This window comes from Mustela nivalis (assembly GCF_964662115.1).
Source record: "Mustela nivalis genome assembly, chromosome: 5".
In the NCBI taxonomy this organism is placed as follows: domain Eukaryota; kingdom Metazoa; phylum Chordata; class Mammalia; order Carnivora; family Mustelidae; genus Mustela; species Mustela nivalis.
Genome location: NC_139024.1, coordinates 120,546,367 through 120,565,289, shown reverse-complemented (window position 1 = coordinate 120,565,289; position 18,923 = coordinate 120,546,367). Strand labels below are relative to the sequence as shown.

General features: G+C 48.4%; 1 protein-coding gene across 1 annotated transcript; it reads left to right on the top strand.

Moving 5' to 3' along the window:
- Positions 1–6,922: 6,922 nt before the first annotated feature.
- On the top strand, positions 6,923–18,919 carry C2 (complement C2). The gene is made up of 18 exons (XM_082732683.1): positions 6,923–7,085; positions 7,228–7,434; positions 8,300–8,485; positions 10,720–10,893; positions 10,979–11,077; positions 11,274–11,407; positions 12,687–12,825; positions 13,650–13,790; positions 14,595–14,684; positions 16,603–16,743; positions 16,867–16,961; positions 17,057–17,168; positions 17,280–17,445; positions 17,554–17,630; positions 17,773–17,864; positions 18,068–18,194; positions 18,334–18,383; positions 18,505–18,919. Exons 1-18 carry the CDS (start codon positions 7,040–7,042, stop codon positions 18,673–18,675), a joined length of 2,247 nt encoding a protein of 748 aa, XP_082588809.1. The 5' UTR covers positions 6,923–7,039; the 3' UTR covers positions 18,676–18,919.
- The last annotated feature ends 4 nt before the right edge of the window (positions 18,920–18,923 follow it).

Genomic DNA, 18,923 nt, shown 5'->3' with positions numbered 1-18,923 from the left:
AGCCTCTGATCTCGGGGTCCCGCATTGGGCTCTCTGCTTGGCAGGGAGCCTGCTTCCTTCTCTCTCTCTCTGCCTGCCTCTCTGCCTACTTGTGATCTCGTTCTGTCAAATGAATAAATAAAATCTTTAAAAAAATTTAAAATTTAAGGAAGAAGGGAGAACGAATTCTGATACACTGCTAAGTTTTTTAACTCAATGAATGCTGGCAGAAACTCATGAAAGAAAGGCACCCTCCTTTTTAAAAAAAATTTTAGGTTATTTTTTCAGTGTTTCAAGATTCACTGTTCATGCACTACACCCAGTCCTCCATGTAATATGTGCCCTCCTTAATGTCCACCACCAGGCTCACCCATCCCCCGACCCTGGCCCCTCCAAAACCCTGTTTGTTTCTCAGAGTCCACAGTCTGTCACGGTTCATCTCCCTCTCCGATTTCCCCCAATTCACTTTTCCTTTCTTTCTCCTAATGTCCTCCATGTTATTCCTTATGCTTCACAAGTAAGTGAAACCATATGATAATTGACTTTCTCTGCTTGACTTATTTCACTCAGCATCACCCCCTTTTTAAAGGCAGCTATTACGTGTGAGCTGGGAAGATATACTAGTGTGTGTGGGCTGCCATAATAAAATGCCCTAGAAGGGGTGGCTTAAACAACAGAAAGACCTTAGCTCACAACTCAGGAGGCTGGAAGTCTGAGAACAAGGTGCCATCATGGTTGGTGTCTGGTTGGTGTCTTCCTGGCTTACAGACAGCCATCCTCACTTGGCCTTTCCTTGGTGAGGCACAGGGATGGGAGGGAAGGCCGTTGGGGAGGGAAGGAGAGAGAGGGCACTCTGTGGTCTCTTCTTTTTTAAAAAAATTTTTAATTTTTGCCTTTTTTATTAACATATATTATTTGTTTCAGGGGTACAGGTCTGTGAATCATCAGGCTTACACATTTCACAGCACTCACCATAGCACATACCCTCCCCAATGTCCAACACCCAGCCACCCTATCCCTATCTCCCTCACCCCCCAGCAACCCTCAGTTTATTTTGTGAGATTAAGAGTCTCTTATGGTTTGTCTCCCTCCCAATCCCATCTTGTTTCATTTTTTCCCTCCCTACCCACACAACCCCTCACCCTGCCTCTCAAATTCCTCATATCAGAAAGATCATATAATTATCCTCCTCTGTTTAACTTATTTCACTTAGCATAATACCCTCTAGTTCTATCCACGTCATTGCAAATGGCAAGATTTTGTTTCTTTTGATGGCTGCATAGTATTTCATCGTATATATATACCACATCTTCGTTATCCATTCATTTGTTCATGGGCATTTAGGTTCTTCCCATAGTTTGGCTATTGTGGACATTGCTGCTATAAACATTTAGATGCACATGCTCCTTCAGATCACTACATTTGTATCTTTAGGGTAAATACCCAGTAGTGCAATTGCTGGGTCATAGGGTTACCTCTATTTTCAGCTTTTTGAGGAACCTCCTGTTTTCCAGAGTGTCTGCACCAACTTGCATTCCCACCAACAGTGTAGGAGGGTTCCCCTTTCTCCGCATCCTTGCCAACCTGCTGTCTCTTCTTATAAAGATGCTTAGCCTATTGGATCAGTGCCCCACACTTATTACCTCATTTAACCTCAGTTACCTCTTAATAGGCCCTATCATCTTGAAATATGGTCACAGTGGGGGTTAAGGCTTCAGCATATGAATTTGGGGTGACATGATTCAGTTCCTAGCAGTGGTCTTAAGAAGATACTCAAAATTCGATGGCTTAAGTATTCTGCCAGGTGAGAATTCATTGTGTTCTGATGACAGACAACTCCCAAATCTTGGCTGCCATAGTGGTTTGCAAAATACAGCCATAAATCTCTCCTATTCTAGTGTATATGCCTCTTTGTAATATGACTTTGCCATTCCTCCCATCGTGAGATAAGGTTTCCCCCACCCTGGTATCTTGGGCTGGCCCTTTGATTTGCTGTCACCAGTAGAACAGGATGGAAGTGTTGTTATGTGACTTCTGAAGACAGACCTCAAGAACTATGCAGCTTTGCTTTGGATCTCTTCGGATGCTTTCCTGAGACTGCTCTTGCCGTGCAAGGCTAGGGATGAAAGACCATGAGACAGAGAGCTCCCGATGTCCGACTCTTCTGAAATCACCCCTTAGTTGCCTGTATGAGTGAGCCCTGAAGAACCAGCTGGCCAATGCATGAGAAAGAATAAATCACTTTTTCCAGCCCCCCAAATTTTGGGTGGTATTTACTTTTTTCCTACTCCAGTGATAACGTAATAGATTAAAACAAAGATTTGGTTTTTGCTCATATTACATACATGTCCCGTGAGGGTCAGCAGAGACTCTGCTTTTGGTGTCACTCAGGAATGACTGATGGAGCAGCCACCACCTCAAATGTTGCCATACTAGCAGAAAAGAGCATGGTGAGGACTGTCTTGACCCATAAAGCTTCCATTTAGAAACGATACGTGTCACTCAAACTAATATTTCATTGGGCAATGCAAATGGATAGGGAAGCTCAATCCTACTATGTGACCGAAGGGCGACAAAGCCAGAGTATTTGTGAATATCTCTAATATCCACCACCCTTAATACAGTTTGTTTCTCTCTGGAAACAGTCTGAGTAGGTGGGCTGGGCTGGTATGACATCAACACAGTGTCAGGGACCCAAGCTCTTCTCTGCTTGGTCTTTCATCCTCAGGGTGTTGCTCTTGAATCACCATTAGATTTCTATTTTAGCCCATGGAAAGGGGAGGACACAGTCCCCTTTTATTTTAGCAGCTTAATTTGGAAATTACAAGTTTCAGTTCTACTCAATTCCAATTGGCCAGAACCAAGTCACCCATTTCCTAGAGACAAGGGTAGCTGGGAAATGTAGTCTTTAGCTGGGTGATGATGTGTCCTGCTAAACATCTTACTATAGAAGGAGGGAGAGAGAACCAACCCTGGGTGCCAGGCAGTCACCATGAACTCTTCTGCCCTAGCACTTTGGGACCCCCAACACCAAGGGTATCATGGTCTTCTTGCATTCAGTCAGTTTTGTCCAAGGTGATCCCCACTTTGCATGTGTTTCTAGAAGTTATTCATAAGTCAAAAGAGTTTTCACAGACTTAAATGATCACTTCAGAAATGTTTTATTTTCATTTTTAATTAATCTTGTTTTTTTCATATCCCACATTGTTTGACAAAGTATTAAAGAGACTTCTGTGGGATGGAGGCTTAGCACATTAGCTTAGGGTTTTTTTACTTCCATATTTCATATAATTGCAGGTTGTAATTTAAAGGTACATCAATAGAGGGAATGTACCTCAGTATCATAAAAGCCATATATGAAAAGCCCACAGTGAATATAATTCTCAGTGGGGAAAAACTGAGAGCTTTCCCCCTAAGGTCAGGAACATGGCAGGGATGCCCACTCTCACTACTGTTGTTCAATACAGTACCAGAAGTCCTAGTCTCCATAACAGACACCAAAAAGAAATAAAAGACATCTGAATCAACAAAGTCAAACTTTCACTCTTTGCAGATGACATGATACTCTATGTGGAAAACCCAAAAGATTCCACCCCCAAATTGCTAGAAATTATACAGGAATTCAGCAACGTGGCAGAATATAATATCAATGCACAGAAATCAGTTGCATTTCTGAACACTAACAATGAGAAAGAAGAAAGAGAAATCAAGGAATCGATCCTATTTACAATTGTACCAAAACCCATAAGATACCCAGGAATAAACCTAACAAAACGGGCAAAAAATCTGTATACTGAAAACTATGGAACACTTGTGAAAGAAACTGAGCAAGACACACACAAAAAAATAGAAAAATGTTTTATGCTCATGGATTGGAAGAACAAATATTGTTAAAATGTCTATGCTACCCAGAGAAATCTATACATTCAATGCAATCCATATTAAAACACTGTCAATGTTTTTCCTTCTTCCCTCCCTCCCTTCCTTCCTCTGAAAGAGAGAGAGAGGGAGAGAGAGAAGGCATGCACAAGCAGGGGAAGGGAGAAGCAGGCTCCCTGCCGAGAAAGGAGCCCAATGTGGGACTTGATCCAAGGACCCTGGAATCATGACCTGAGCCAAAGGCAGACACTTAAATGCTGAACTACCCGGGTAGCTACATTTTTTGTATAGCTGGAAAAATAATCCTAAAATTTCTATGGAACCAGAGAAGACCCCAAATCACCAGGGGAATGTTGAAAAAGAAAACCAAAGCTGAAACAGACACATAGGTCAATGGAACAGAATAGAGAACCCAGAAATAGACCCTCAACTCTATGGTCAACTAATCTTTGACAAAGGAGGGTAGAATGTCCAACAGAAAAACGAGAGTCACTTCACCAAATGGTGTTGGAAAAATTGGACAGCCACATGCAGAAGAATGAAACTGGACCATTTCCTTACACCACACACGAAAATAGACTCAAAATGGATGAAGGACCTCAATGTGAGGCAGGAAACCATCAAAATCCTGGAGGAGAACACAGGCAGCAACCTCTTTGACCTCAGCCATGGCAACTTCTTACTAGACACATCTCCAGACACAAGGGGAACAAAAGAAAAATGAACTCTTGGGACTTCACCCAGATAAAAAATTTTGACACAGCAAAGGAAACAATGCAACAAAACTAAAAAGCAGTGTACAGGATGGGAGAGGTTATTTGCAGAATTTATTTGCTCAGGGCTTTATCCACAATCTGTAAAGATCATATTAAACTCAACAACCAAAAAACAAAAAATCCAGTTAAGAATGGGCAGAAGACATGAATAGACATTTCCCTAAAGACATCTGGATGGGTAACGGATACTTGAAAATGTGCTCAGCCTCACTCAGCATCAGGGAAATGCAAATCAAAACCACAATGAGATCCCACCTCACACCAGTCAAAATAGCTAAAATTAACAAGTCAGGAAATGACAGATGTTGGCGAGGATGCGGAGAAAGGGGAACCTTCTCACACTGTTGGCAGGAATCTGGTGCAGCCATTCTGGAAAGCAGCATGGAGTTTCCTCAAAAAGCTGAAAATATGGGCGCCTGGGTGGCTCAGTGGGTTAAGCCACTGCCTTCAGCTCAGGTCATGATCTCAGGGTCCTGGGATCGAGTCCCGCACCGGGCTCTCTGCTTGGCAGGGGGCCTGCTTCCCTCTCTCTCTCTCTGACTGCCTCTCTCTCTGTCTACTTGTGATCTCTCTCTGTCAAATAAATAAGTAAAATCTTAAAAAAAAAAAAAAAGCTGAAAATAGAGCTACCCTACGACCCAGCAACTGCACTACTGGGTATTTACCCCAGAGATACAAATGTAACAGTGATCCGAAGGGGCATCTGAACCCCAGTATTCATAGCAGCAGTGTCCGCAATAGCCAAACTATGGAAAGAACCCAGATGTCCATCGACAGATTAATGGATAAAGAAGATGTGATACACACACACACACACACACACACACACACACACACACACACACTGGAATATTACTTAGCCATAAAAATGAAATCTTACCATTTGCAACAGCTTGGATAGAACTAGAGGGTATATGCTAAGCGAAATAAGTAGAGAGAGACAATTATATGATTTCACTCATATGTGGAAAAAATTTTTAAGATTTTATTTATTTATTTGACAGAGAGAGACACAGGGAGAGAGGGAACACAAGCAGGGGCAGTGGGGGAGGGAGAAGCAGGCTTCCTGCTGAGCAGGGAGCCCATCACAAGGCTCAATCCCAGGGTCCTGGGATCATGACCTGAGCTGAAGACAGACACTTAATGACTGAGTCATCCAGGTGCCCCTCATATGTGGAATTTAAGAAACAAAACAGAAGAACATAGGGGAAGGGAGGGGAAAATATAACCAGATGAAACTAGAGAGGGAGACAAACCATAAGAGACTCTTTATCATAGGAAACAAACAGGGTTGCCAGAAGGGAGAGAGGTGGGGGAACTGGGTGATGGGCCTTAAGGAGGGCATGTGATGTAATGAGCACTGAATTCTACGTTTGAAATTAGTAACACACTATATGTTAATTAATTGATTTGAATTTTAAAAAAAGAAGGAGAAAAATAAAAAAATAAAAGCATGTCCAAAATTGCAAAATACTTTTGTTCTTTTGAGTAACCAATCCCAGACTTACTTATTTTATGGGTTGGGAATTTTTTCTACTGGACTTTCTGTAAAAGTGTTTTAAACATTTTCTAGTCTCCAAAAACTAAATGTTGATTTCATTTTTATCTCTAGATTCTTGCTGCGGAAGTGTTACAAGGAATAAAAAGATTGTGGTTCTTCCCCTATAGCAAGAATTTCTAAGAAAATTAGCCTCAGTCTCTTGGAGGTTTATGTTCCATAAGAAAAGACTATTGCAGGCCTCTCTCAAGAGGCCACTTGGCAACACCTAAGAGAAACCTGAGACTTAAATAAACGATTTTGCAATATCGTGGATGGTTTGAGGGTTTGTGTCCTTTAGACTATTCGAGCAAGGGCATGTGTAGGGGGGAGGGGGATGGAGGCTGAGAGTGGTCTGTCAAGTCCATGGTGCAGATCAACTGAGCAGGCTATGTTGGGATTAGGGAGATGGGCAAGGGCTTTGTCCTCCCAGCTCAGTCCCCAATCCCTGATTATTTTTTCCTGCCAAGAGCACAGCCCCCCTGGCGCCTGGTGGGGCTCAGTCTGTGAAGCGTCTGCCTTTGGCTCCGGTCATGATCCCAGGGTCCTAGGATTGAGCCCCGAGTTGGGATCTCTGCTGTGGGGGTGGGGGATGGGGGTGGTGTCGGTGAGTGGTCTGCTTCTTCCTTTCCCTGTGCCCCTTTCCCTGCTCATGCTCTCTCTCTCTCTCTCTGAAATAAGTTAAATCTAAAAAAAAAAAAAAAAGAAAAGAAAAGAAAGAAAAAAAAGCACAGTCCCCTTACCACTCCCTGGTTTTCCTTCTCTGGCAGTAAACCAATCAGCTGCTGAGTCAGCTCAGGGTTTCTGGGAAGTCAGATGACCTTTTCGCTCTGCCGGCTCTCTGCCACTCTGCCCCAAGGTGGACACCATGGACCCACTGATGGCTTTGCTTTGCCTGTTGCCCCTGTACCCAGGTAGGAGCTGGGGAGGGGAATGCTGAGGTTCGCATAAGAGGCCGGTGCTGGCCACATCGAGTTCCCACTTGAAAATGACAATTGCTCTTGCTTTTCTGTTCTCATCTTTTCCGCATTTCTGTGTTGTGTCCCATGCTCACAGGCTTGGCTGCAGAGGCTCCCTCCTGCCCTCAGAATGTGAATATCTCGGGTGGCACTTTCACCCTTAGCCATGGCTGGGCCCCTGGGAGTGTCCTCACCTACTCCTGTCCGATGGGCTACTACCCAGTTCCAGCCTCCCGACTGTGCAACAGCAACGGGCGGTGGCAGACCCTGGGATCCAAGGAGCTAACGAAGGCAGCCTGCAAACGTGAGGCTCACCAAGGGCCTGGCTCGGGGTGGGGCCACCTACTCCAGAGCCTCTGCTTAGGACCGGCTCCGGATGGGGCTTACCCCACGGCAAAAGCCGCTCTTCCACAGAGCTTCTCAAAAGAGTAGAACATTGTTCCTTGTCCATACCAAGGCACTGGAAGAAGGCTTTGATGGGGATGATTGGAATTCTCAGGGTGATTTTTTTTTTTTTCAAACTGTTCCTCCATAAGTGAGAGAAGGTTATTAGTGATTCACTAGGAGTACAGTGGATTCCTTCATAGTAGCTAACAATTTTCTTTCTTTCTTTTTAAAAAGATTTTATTTATTTATTTGACACTGAGAGAGAGAGAGAGAGAGAGACAGATCACAAGTAGGCAGAGCAGCAGGCAGAGAGAGATGAGGAAGCAGGCTCCCTGCTGAGCAGAGAGCCTGATGCGGGGCTTGATCCCAGGACCCCGAGATCATGACCTGAGCTGAAGGCAGAGGCTCAACCCGCTGAGCCACCCAGGTGCCCCTCGGTGTGATTTTTTAATACTTAACAATGGATTTCAGAATTCCGACTGTTCAAAGGGGTCTCCTGTTGTGCCTGATATTACCCCTCTAATAGTCCACTCACGGGGCCCCTGAGGACCGCAGGGGAGGGGCTGGGGTGGCCATGGCCCTTGGGGAGCTGAGAGAAGTGGTTACCAGTCTATTAGGCTGAACCATGTGACATTGCCAATATTCAACTAGCTGCCACAAGGAGCAATTTCACACGCAACAGCCCAATATTTGGACCACTAGTTGGAGATTCCCACGCCTCCAAGCCCAGCCCAGGTGTCTTCCATCCATCCCCATATTCTCCTCCCCTTCTCTCCCTCCAGGTGTTCGCTGCCCAGCTCCAGTCTCCTTTGAGAATGGCATGTTCAGCCCTCGGCTGGCGTCCCACCCCGTGGGTGGCAACCTGAGCTTCCAGTGTGAGGACGGCTTCACCCTGCGGGGCTCTCCTGTGCGGCAGTGTCGCCCCAATGGCATGTGGGATGGGGAGACAGCTGTGTGTGACAACGGGGGTGAGTGCCCTGCCCCCAGCTGAATAGGGGCTGGGGTCTCCCAGGTACCTCGGAGTCAGATGCATGCCCAGGGTGCCTCTGTGGGGACAGGGGCCTGGGTCTCTGATGTCAAAATGATATTCCTGGATTTTGGTAAACTGAGGTCTACAGGTCACACATCACCCAGCTGCAGGGAGCCCAGCAGAGGCAGCTGGCACTAAGCTTTAGATCCAACATAAAGGCTCCACGCACTCTGTCCAGCTTTTCCAAATGCCTCAAAGCAAGATAGGTTTCCAGACCCAGTGGGCTATTGTAGGGACAATGTGCTGAGAGAGAGAGTGACCTAACGCTGTGCTCCAGTCCCTCACCTCTGCAGCCAGCGGGGGTCCAAGCTACTCAGACTTTGGCAGCCTTTGGGAAGGTTATTTAATCTCTTTATGCCTCAAATTTTCTGTCTCTCTCTTTTTTAAGATTTTATTTATTTACTTTTGAGAGAGAGAGCAAGCAAGAGAGATAATGAGAGAGAGTGAGCATGAGCAGAGGGAGAGGGGGAGGGAGAGGGAGAATCAGGTTTCCCACTGAGTAGGGAGCCCGACTCGGGCTTGATTCCAGGATCCCAGGATCATGACCGGAGCTGAAGGTGGATGCTTAACTGACTGAGCCATCCAGGTGCCCCTCTATGATGCCTCAATTTCCCCATCTCAAATAGAAATAGTAAGACTGGCCACTTCGTGGAGTTGCTGTGGGATTGAGTTGACATTAGTAAGCATCTCGAAGAGTCCCTGGAGATTGTCATAGTTATCACTGCCCTGTCAATGGTGAGGGGCTCTGCGTGATAGGAGTGGGACTCCTAGGAGTCCCTGGGTTATAGGAGCTTCCTGGATGATAGTTCAGAACCCATAATACAGAAGACACGGAGTCCATGAGATGGGAGGACCATCCCGTCCCCCCGCAGCCCAGCCAGTCGTTTTCCTACTCATCTTCATGACTGTCCCACGGCTGGCTTCCTTTACTCAACATTCTGCCTGTGAGATTTACTCATGTGGTCCTGAGTAGCAGAAAGTTTATTCATTTTTAAGATTTATTGATTTATTTAGAGAAAGAGCCATGGGGAGGGGCAGAAAGAGTCCTAAGTAGACTCAGGTCTCCCGGCTGAGGGCAGAGCCTGACACTGGGCTCAATCCCACAAGCCTAAGATCACCATCTGAGCCAAAACCAAGAGTCAGATCTCAACTACCAACTGTACCGCCCAGGTGTCCATGTTATTTTTTATTGCTGTGTAGTTTTATTATATAAATAGATTGCAATTTATTTATGGGTTCTCTTCTAGGTGAGCGGTTAGGTTCTTTCCAGTTTGGAGCTATTATGAGTAAAGCCCTTTGAGTGTCCATGTATGAAATTATTAGTGCACATATGAATTTGCCTCCCTTGAACATGTTGTCTAGGAGTGGAACAGGTTGTCATACATTTAGGTGGGTTTTTTTTTTTCAATTTTATTTATTTTTTAGAGAGTGAACGGGGGATGGGGAAGAAAGAGAGAACTTTTTTTTTTTTTTTTTTAAGATTTTACTTATTTGACAAAGAGTGAGAGAGTATAAGCATGGGGAGTGGCAGGAAGAGGGAGAGGGAGAAGCAGACTCCCCGCTGAGCAGGGAGCCCAATGTGGGGCTCAATCCCTATTCTGCCTTCAGGCAGATTCTTAACCAATGGAGCGACGCAGGAACCCAGCGAGAGAGCATCTTAAGCTGGGCTCCATGCCCAGCACAAGCCTGGAGCAGGACTCAATCTCCCAATCCTGAGATCATGACCTGAGCTGAAATCAAGAATTGGACGCTTAACCAACTGAGCCACCCAGGCCCCCGGGATGCATTTAGTTTTAGTAGAGACTGGCAGTTTCCCAATTGTCACCCCAGCGATATGGAAATTAAGGAATTATCCATATTTTCAGTCTGGGTTCCTCAGTCAGCGTCCTCCCTGGGGCTCTGGGATGGATGCAGGCTGAGGCCGCAGGTTGGTTCTGGGACACTTTAACTGGCAACCCAGGGCAATGAGTTCTAAACACTTTGCCCTGCTAAAGATGTGCCACCCACACTCTTAGGACACAGGGGTGTGGTATCTCCCTAGGGGGAGGCCAAATGACCTGCAGAGGCTCCACGGGTCTTGAGAGAAGGGAAAGGGAGAGGGCAGGTGAGCAGGGCAGAAAGGCTGAGGAGGGGCGTCCCTGCTCACTGCTGTCTTCCCTTGTTGACTTGCAGCTGGTCACTGCCCCAACCCAGGCATCTCAGTGGGCGCTGTGCGGACGGGGTCCCGCTTTGGCCTTGGAGACAAAGTCAGCTACCGCTGCTCCTCGAATCTGGTGCTGACGGGGTCTGCGGAGCGGGAGTGCCAGGCCAGTGGGGCCTGGAGCGGAACAGAGCCCATATGCCGCCGTGAGTAGCCAGCCACCTTGACCCTCCAGAGAATCCTGGGCACCCTACCCCTGACCCTGGCTGACCCCAACGACTATTCCCACAGAGCCCTACTCCTATGACTTTCCCGAGGATGTGGGCCCCGCCATGGGCGCCTCGTTCTCCCACCTGCTTGGAGCCACCAATCCCACCCAGAAGAAAACAAGTAAGTGCTTGAGGTGGGGGCAGCAGGGTGCGGGGCCTGGCATGGGGAGAAGCAGACTTCCCAGAAGGTGCTGAGAGCTTCGGGAAGGCTCGGTGGGGCTGAGCTGACTGGAGGGGAGGCAGGGAAGCCCTACCCCATGGTAAGAGAGCAGGTGGGAGGTCAAGATGTGAATCTGCCCTTTGCACATTTCTCCCAGAAAGCCTGGGCCGTAAAATCCAAATCCAGCGCTCTGGCCACCTGAACCTCTACCTGCTCCTGGATGCCTCCCAGAGTGTGTCAGAAGGCGACTTTCAGATCTTCAAGAAGAGTGCCATTCTCATGGTGGACAGGGTCCGAAAATAGGATTCTGTGCACAGAGGATGCCTTCCTACACCCTTGTCTGTCCTTGGTTCCTTCCCTTCCTCCGAATCCCACTCATAGCTTACTTCCTCCAAAAAGTCCTCCCAGATTATTGCATGTCATGCAGGAATCATGGATTCAATTTACGGGATCGTATTTTTCACCCACAAACACTGCTGGAGCACCTTCTGTGTGTTAGGCCCTGTGCTGGGTGCTGGGTGCTGGGAGATACCAAAGAATGAACAAGGTCCTATTCTGTTCCTGAGGTCCTGTTTCCTAGGCACTCATCATCTAAAAGGACGGTCTCCACAGAAGGATACACAAAATAACCCTCCAGGGTGTGGTAGATAAGTACTGGTATCCTTGTTGAATAATTTTAGTTTAAATTAAATCAATAACTTAATAATTAATACTTTCCTTCAAATATTCCAATTTTTTGTGTTTAAAAGGTGTATAATATATTTGAATAGTGATGCACTTTATAAATCCCAGTGGGTTTTTATAAATATATGCACCGATATTGAGCTGTATGCCCAGAATGTTTTTCTGACGTGAAGCATGAACAGGAGAGTTTGGAAGCCACTGGTTTAAATCACTTGCCAGCACTTTGCTTGGTAATTATGCTTTTCACAATAGTTTCCATAGACACATGTTTTCTTCCTAGCTATATTTTAAAATTTTATTTATTTTAAAGATTTTATTTATTTGACAGAGAGAGAGATCACAAGCAGGAGAGGGAGAAGCAGGGAGCCTGATGCAGGGCTCGATCCCGGGACCCTGGGATCATGACCTGAGCCGAAGGCAGATGCTTAACCACTGAGCCCCCAAGGTGCCCCCAGCTACATTTTAAAGAAGGCCATTTTTGTGCTCCTTGTTCTCCTTAAGACTTATAGTAACCACTAAGCCTTGAGGCTGCAAGCCATAGCAGTTAGAGAAGTGCCTCAGGTTCGTGTGGACAGGTTTGAATTCAACCTCTGCCTCGTACCGGTGGTGTGGTCTGGGGCAAGGCAACAAGCCTCAATGTCCTCATCTATAAAAGAGGGACCATCTCGCCCTCTCACAGAATTGATGTGAGGGTGCAGTGAGGAGCGAGAGGCCTATCACAGGGAGGACATGGTCAGCGGATGTCAGCCTCCTGGCTCCCGCAAGCGGCAGTGTCTTAGCAAGTGGCCCAGGCTCTCTGCCTCCTCTGGGGCCTTTGGCCTGCTCTCTTACCCTCTTGCCTTCGGTTTAAAGGCCTCTCATGCTGCCTCTACCTTGTCCTTCACAGATATTCAGCTTTGAGATCAATGTTAGCGTCGCCATCATCACCTTTGCATCCAATCCCAAAGTCATCATGTCTGTTCTGTACGACAACTCCCGGGATGTGACCGAAGTGATCAACAGTCTGAACAATGTCAACTATAAAGGTATGGGTGTCGTCAAATGAAGGTGATGAGGCGGGCGTGGGGAAGGGATGGGGGGAAGATGAGCTCTCTGTACCTGCAAAGAGATTCTGGACACTTTAGAGAGAGAGAGGGAGAGAGAAGCCTTTGGTGGCATTCTAGTCCCAGAGCTCTGGGGCTCAGGTTGCTGGTGGGGGAGTCCCAGCTCCTACCAGCTCATGGCTCACTCTATCATGTTACATGTCCAAATGCGTCATGCGGGTCTATGACTCCTTCCTGATGCCAGATGTATGTGGGCTGGCTTTCTTGGCTCACCACGGTAGTCTCCCCATGCTATGGTCAAGCTGCCTGGGTGGGAGATAGCTGGTGGATGCAACAACCCAAGTTCTTTGGGAACCCCATCTTTGAATCTTGAGGCTTTCGAGTGGCCATCAGTGGGGACAGGCAATGAGCATTTTTTCTTTTAAAAAAAGATTTATTTATTAATTTGAGAGAGAGAGAGAGACAGAGGAAGGGGGAGAAGGGGCAAAAGGAGAGGGAAAGAGAATCCCAAGTAGACTCCTGGCTGAGCGTGGAGCCCTACATGGGGCTCCATCCCAGGACTCCGAATCACGATCTGAGCCAAAATCAAGAGTCAGATACTTAACTAAGCCATGCGGGCACCCCTGCAATGAGCATTTCTAAGGGAAAAGACAGCGATGCCAAATCTCTGTCTAGATAGCGAAGGTCTGAATGTATCAAGCCAGTTGATAAAAGCATTTCCAATGGTTGGGAGAATAGAGTGGCTCCTTCCGTCAGGTGGTAGGTGGGATGTTTCTAAGAGAGTCCTTCCTCTTCACATACTCCAGACCATGAAAATGGGACCGGGACAAACACCTATGCAGCTTTAAATAGCGTCCATATCATGATGAATAACCAGATGCAACGCCTCGGAATGAAGACGGCGGCCTGGCAGGAAATCCGACACGCCATCATCCTCCTGACAGACGGTGGGTGCCGTCGCCTCCGCGAGTGAGTCTGGCTGGCACAGTGGAAGGAGCACCGTGTGGCGTCGGAAGGCCTCCACGCTGGTTCTCCCTCTGCCACTCTGGGCCTCGGTTTCTAATCTGTAAAGTAGAGGGAGTGTTGATGCCGTTGATGGGAGGACAGCAATGGTGGTGATAATTGCAGCTATCCGCCTTTCCTTCCACAATTTTTATGCAGAGCAGTTGAAGCAGTTTGTGTAAAAGTGCTTTGTGATTACAGATACCAGCAATTGTTACTAGGTGGGAGGTTGCCTAGAGTCCGCTAGATGGGGCGGGGTGGCTTTGAAGCAGGCGTGTCAAGGCGCAGGGATGGACAGATGGACTGAGGGGTGGAGCTGGGCTATTTATTTCTCCATTGTGTCCAAACCGCGTAGCGCCTTCGAACTTGGTTTTCTTGCCTATAAAATGCAGATACCCACACTACCTGAGGATTCATGAGAGTTAAAATGAGATGAAGTTTATTACATTCCTGGCATGGCACTTGGCATGTAGAGAATTTCAGTAAATAACATATCTTCCCCTCCACCTTTTTTGGGGGGGGCAGCAAAGCAAGGTCTGTTGAGCAATAGTAAAGTTTTTTAAATTGATAGGGTACAAAACTCCCAAAGAGGAAGGGGGCCCAAGAGGGTTGCCCAGTAAATAACATCTTGAAACTCATGTGGAAAGGGTTAATTGTGAAGGTTCCCAAAGCTGAATATCTGCCCCTCCTCTGGGGCTGAGGGCAGTCCTGTCCAGAGCTGACGGACAATTCTTTTTCCTCCGTTCTAGGAAAGTCTAACATGGGTGGCTCTCCCAAGCTGGCTGTGGACAATATCAAAGAGATCCTGAACATTAACCAGCAGAGGAGCGACTATCTGGGTGAGGCTTGGCGCCACTCCCAGCTCTGCTGCCCCTGCAGGGGGCATGGGGGAGGGGTGCAGGGAGCTTGCCTTCATTTCCAGCGAGGACACAAGCTGTGTCATTCTGTGTGAAGGCTGCTGAGAGTCAGGCTGAAGAGTCTGGAATCAAACGGCCCCGTGGTTGCAGCCTTGATTTCTTTGGTTGGCTGTGGCCCCGGGCGGCTTCTGCCTTTGCTGGAGGGGATGGTGCTAGAATCCACCTCAAATGCCCAGATGTTTCCTGCAACAGAGGAACAATGTATGGACAGTGTATGTGAGCGGCTGCTGCCATCATCGCGCCCTTGAACTTCTCCAGGGAGGAAGGGCCTGGATTACTCGTAGGGACTGTCCCTGGTGTTTCCTCCTTTAACGGTACAGATAACCAACTGAGATTTTGGCAGTTGCAGCCTTGAAAGGAACAATTTCTCTTGTTCAGACTAAACACAGATTGCATTGACCTTTGACCAGAAGAGAATTTTAGACGGAAGTGTTCCTGACAAGCGAGGGCAGTTGCTTTTCAGCCTCCAAGTTTCACTTTCCCCTTGGGGCCTCTCTTCATGCCCCCAACCCCACCTGCCCCTCGGGGGCAAGTGGATTCTTCTTTAAAACTCTGGCCTAGGGAAGGTGAAGGCCAAATGCTCCTCTTTAACTTCTTGGCATCACTGGGTTCGGGTTAAATGCTTAAAAACACCTTACTAAAAAGAAGCAGAAACTGAAAAGACATAGTCGCAGAAAACACTTGGGACCTAACTGTCCAGATTCCACAGTGACTGCTTCTGGCCAGCCCAGGGCGACACTGCTACCTGAAGAAAGCCTTGTCTTTCAGTCTGTCTGAGCATCTTGCTCTTTACACACCAGCCAGGGTCCCCTGGGAGCCAAAAAAACGGCCATGAGGGGTGCAAAGCATGGGAGAAGACTGGACTCTGCGGTCACTCCAGGGCAGATCTGACTGGCACCCATGCTTGCTTGGAGGCGGGGTAGGGATGGTTGTGTGGGCCCTGGGTCTCCAGTGGCAAGAGGGGGCTCCAGGCCCCTCTCTCGGAGCCTACACCTTACAGAGGAACCAGATCTGAAGTTTTGCCTCAATGTACACTCATGAGCTCTTTATTCAGCCTTATAAATGTACTTAGAAGGTCCCTCCTGGGCACATTCTAAGGATACCGTTGTGAACAAAACAGACAAAAATGTGTCGCTGGGGTTGTCTTTCCAGAGGAGCAATGTATTAGTTTCCTAGGGATGGTGCAACAGATTATACAAACTTGGGTGGCCTAACACAACAGAAACTTATGCTATCCCATTCAGGAGGCTGGAAGTCCAAGATCAAGGTATGAGCCAAGACCCTGTTTCCAAATAAGTTTAGCTTCACAGGTACTGGGGGTTAAGACTTGAACATATCCTTTTGAGGGACACAATTCTACCCACTCTGGGCATTAAACAAGGTAAATAAGGACCGTGTAGGGGGTGGTGGAGAGGGCCCTATGCCAAATGGAGGGTATAAAATGTAGCAGAGAGGAAATGGAATTGGCTGAGGCACTGCGGTTTTAGACAAGGAGCCCAGGGAAGGCCTCGCTGAGATGGTGACATTTGAGTCGTGACTTAAAAAGATAAGAAAGTGAGCCATGTGGGCAGTCTGGGAAGCAGTGGGCCAGGCAAATGCGTGGCGTGTGCAAAGGGCCTGGGGTGGGAGCATGCCTGCAAATCTGAGGGACTTCAAGGAGGCTCTATGGAATGGAGAGAAGGGTGAGGAGTGGCAGGAAATAAGGTCAGATAGGAGGTGGGGGGGGTAGTCCCACTCAATTAGGGCTTTGTAGGATCCAGTGAGTTCCAAATAATAGTTTCCTGTCTCACAGGGTAGCCCCTTAGCCATAAGATTCTGGTGATTTCCTTCTCCCCATCAGACATCTATGCCATTGGGGTGGGCAAGCTGGATGTGGACTGGAGAGAACTGAATGAGCTGGGGTCCAAGAAGGATGGTGAGAGACACGCCTTCATTCTGCAGGACACAGAGGCTCTGTACCAGGTCTTTGAGCACATGCTGGGTGAGGAGCTTTGCCCTCTTCAGAGTGACATGGGTGGTATGGAGCCAGCCAGGGGCCCAGGCTGGGAACCTGCTCACAGCGCTCCTCACAGACCTCCTTCCCCCTCTGTTCCCACACCTACAGATGTTTCCCAGCTCACACACACCATCTGTGGGGTGGGCAACATGTCAGCCAATGCCTCTGCCCAGGAAAGGACACCGTGGCATGTCACTATTAAGGTACCAGGAAGGAGGGAGGGGGCTTGGACCCAGAGATGGAAGAGGCCAGGGTCCAGAGACATAGCAGTCCCTGAATATCACCTCTTTTCCTGCAGCCTAAGGGCCAGGAGACCTGCCGGGGGGCTCTCATCTCAGACCAGTGGGTCCTGACGGCTGCTCACTGCTTCCGCAATGCTGAGAACAGCTCTCTGTGGAGGGTCAGTGTGGGTAAGGCCACACCAGGTTCCCGACCCTGTGGTCAGAGCTCTCACCATTGGTCCCTAGCCCCTGGCACCTTCAGGAGCCCTGGCCCAGCCTAATCTGCCATATTGTTCCCAGGGGATCCTAAGTCCCAGTGGGGCAAAGACTTCAGTATAGATAAGGTGGTGATCTCCTCGGGGTTTGACGTCTTTGCCAAGAAGGATCAGGGGATCCGAGAGTTCTACGGTGATGACATTGCCCTGTTGAAGCTGGCAGAGAAAGTGAAGATGTCTACCCATGCCAGGTGCTAGAGTCTGGAATGAGAGGGCATCCTCTGGGGGAGAGTGCTCTGGGAGTCCCACAGGAGGGGACACCGAGGATGGGCCCATGTGACCCTTGTCCTTCTCCTCAGGCCCATTTGCCTCCCCTGCACGGTGGAGGCCAATCTGGCTCTGCGGAGACCCCCAGGCAGCACCTGCCGAGACCATGGTGAGTGCTGGGGCTCAGGGCACACGAGGAACTGGGGACCAGGGCTTAGGAGAGATGACCTGGACTGTGCTACAGCCTCCAGTCTGGAGTCTGGATGTTGGGTAAGGGGACCAGCACCACATCCCTTTCTCCTTGAATGCAGAAAGTGAACTTTTGAACAAACTGAGCATTCCTGCTCATTTTGTGGCCTTGAGTGGGGAAAAAATGAACATTAACCTCAAGACAGGGACAGAGGTGAGGATCTCAGGTCTGGGATGTCGTGGGAGGATGGGACCCCTGTGGCTCTCTCCAAAGGTCTCTCTTTGTCCCTTCCTCCTCCAGCTCTGGCTGCTTTCTCCATCTGACCCTGTGTCACCCCTCTTCCTGGCCTAGCATCTGCCTGCTGGCCCCTGGGACAACTCATTTCATCCTTCTGTCCTGCTCTGCCCCTGTTGCAGTGGACAAGCTGTATTGAGGCCGTCTCCCAAGATAAAATCACATTCCCTGACTTGAAGGATGTCAGAGAGGTGGTGACAGACCAGTTCTTATGCAGTGGGACTGAGAATGATGACAATCCCTGCAAGGGTGAGTCCCTCCCATTCCCACTCCTGAATTCCTGATAGAAAGACCACAGCTGTCCCCGTGGCCAGCATGCATGGCGCTGATGACATGAGAGAAGAAGGGGAGTCTGGATGACAGTTTCGTGTCCCTCCTTTTCTGGCAGGAGAATCTGGGGGAGCAGTTTTCTTGGAACGGAGACACAGGTTTTTTCAGGTGAGAAGAGAAGGGTCTTCGCCTTGCAGGAAGATGAAGGAGGCCTTTGAAGGAACTGGGGAGGTTGCGGCTTGGAGCTGGGGCTGTGATAGCTTCCCACCCCGTTCTCTCTCTCTTCCAGGTCGGTCTAGTGAGTTGGGGTCTCTACAACCCCTGTGGCAAGAACAATAAAAACTCCCGCCAAAGGGCCCCCAAAGGCAAGATACCACGAGATTTTCACATCAGTCTCTTTCGCCAGCAGCCCTGGCTGAGGCAGCACTTGGAGGGGATCCTGAACTTTTTGCCCCTCTAATTGTGGCCACTGATTCCTCTGTTGTCCTGCCAGCACCTGCCATCTGTCTTGTCTCCTACTCTTGAACTTCCACCCTCAGACCCCGTGACTCACCTGTGCTCCCAGCTCCAACCCCGTCCTGTGCAGCACTTCCAAGCTGGGGAATCCCTGGGAGCACACTCCCCGCCTTACTGGACTCACTTTCCTTTCACTCTCACGTGGAACTTCCCAGTTATGAAATTAATAAAAATCGAGGATTTCCTCATCCG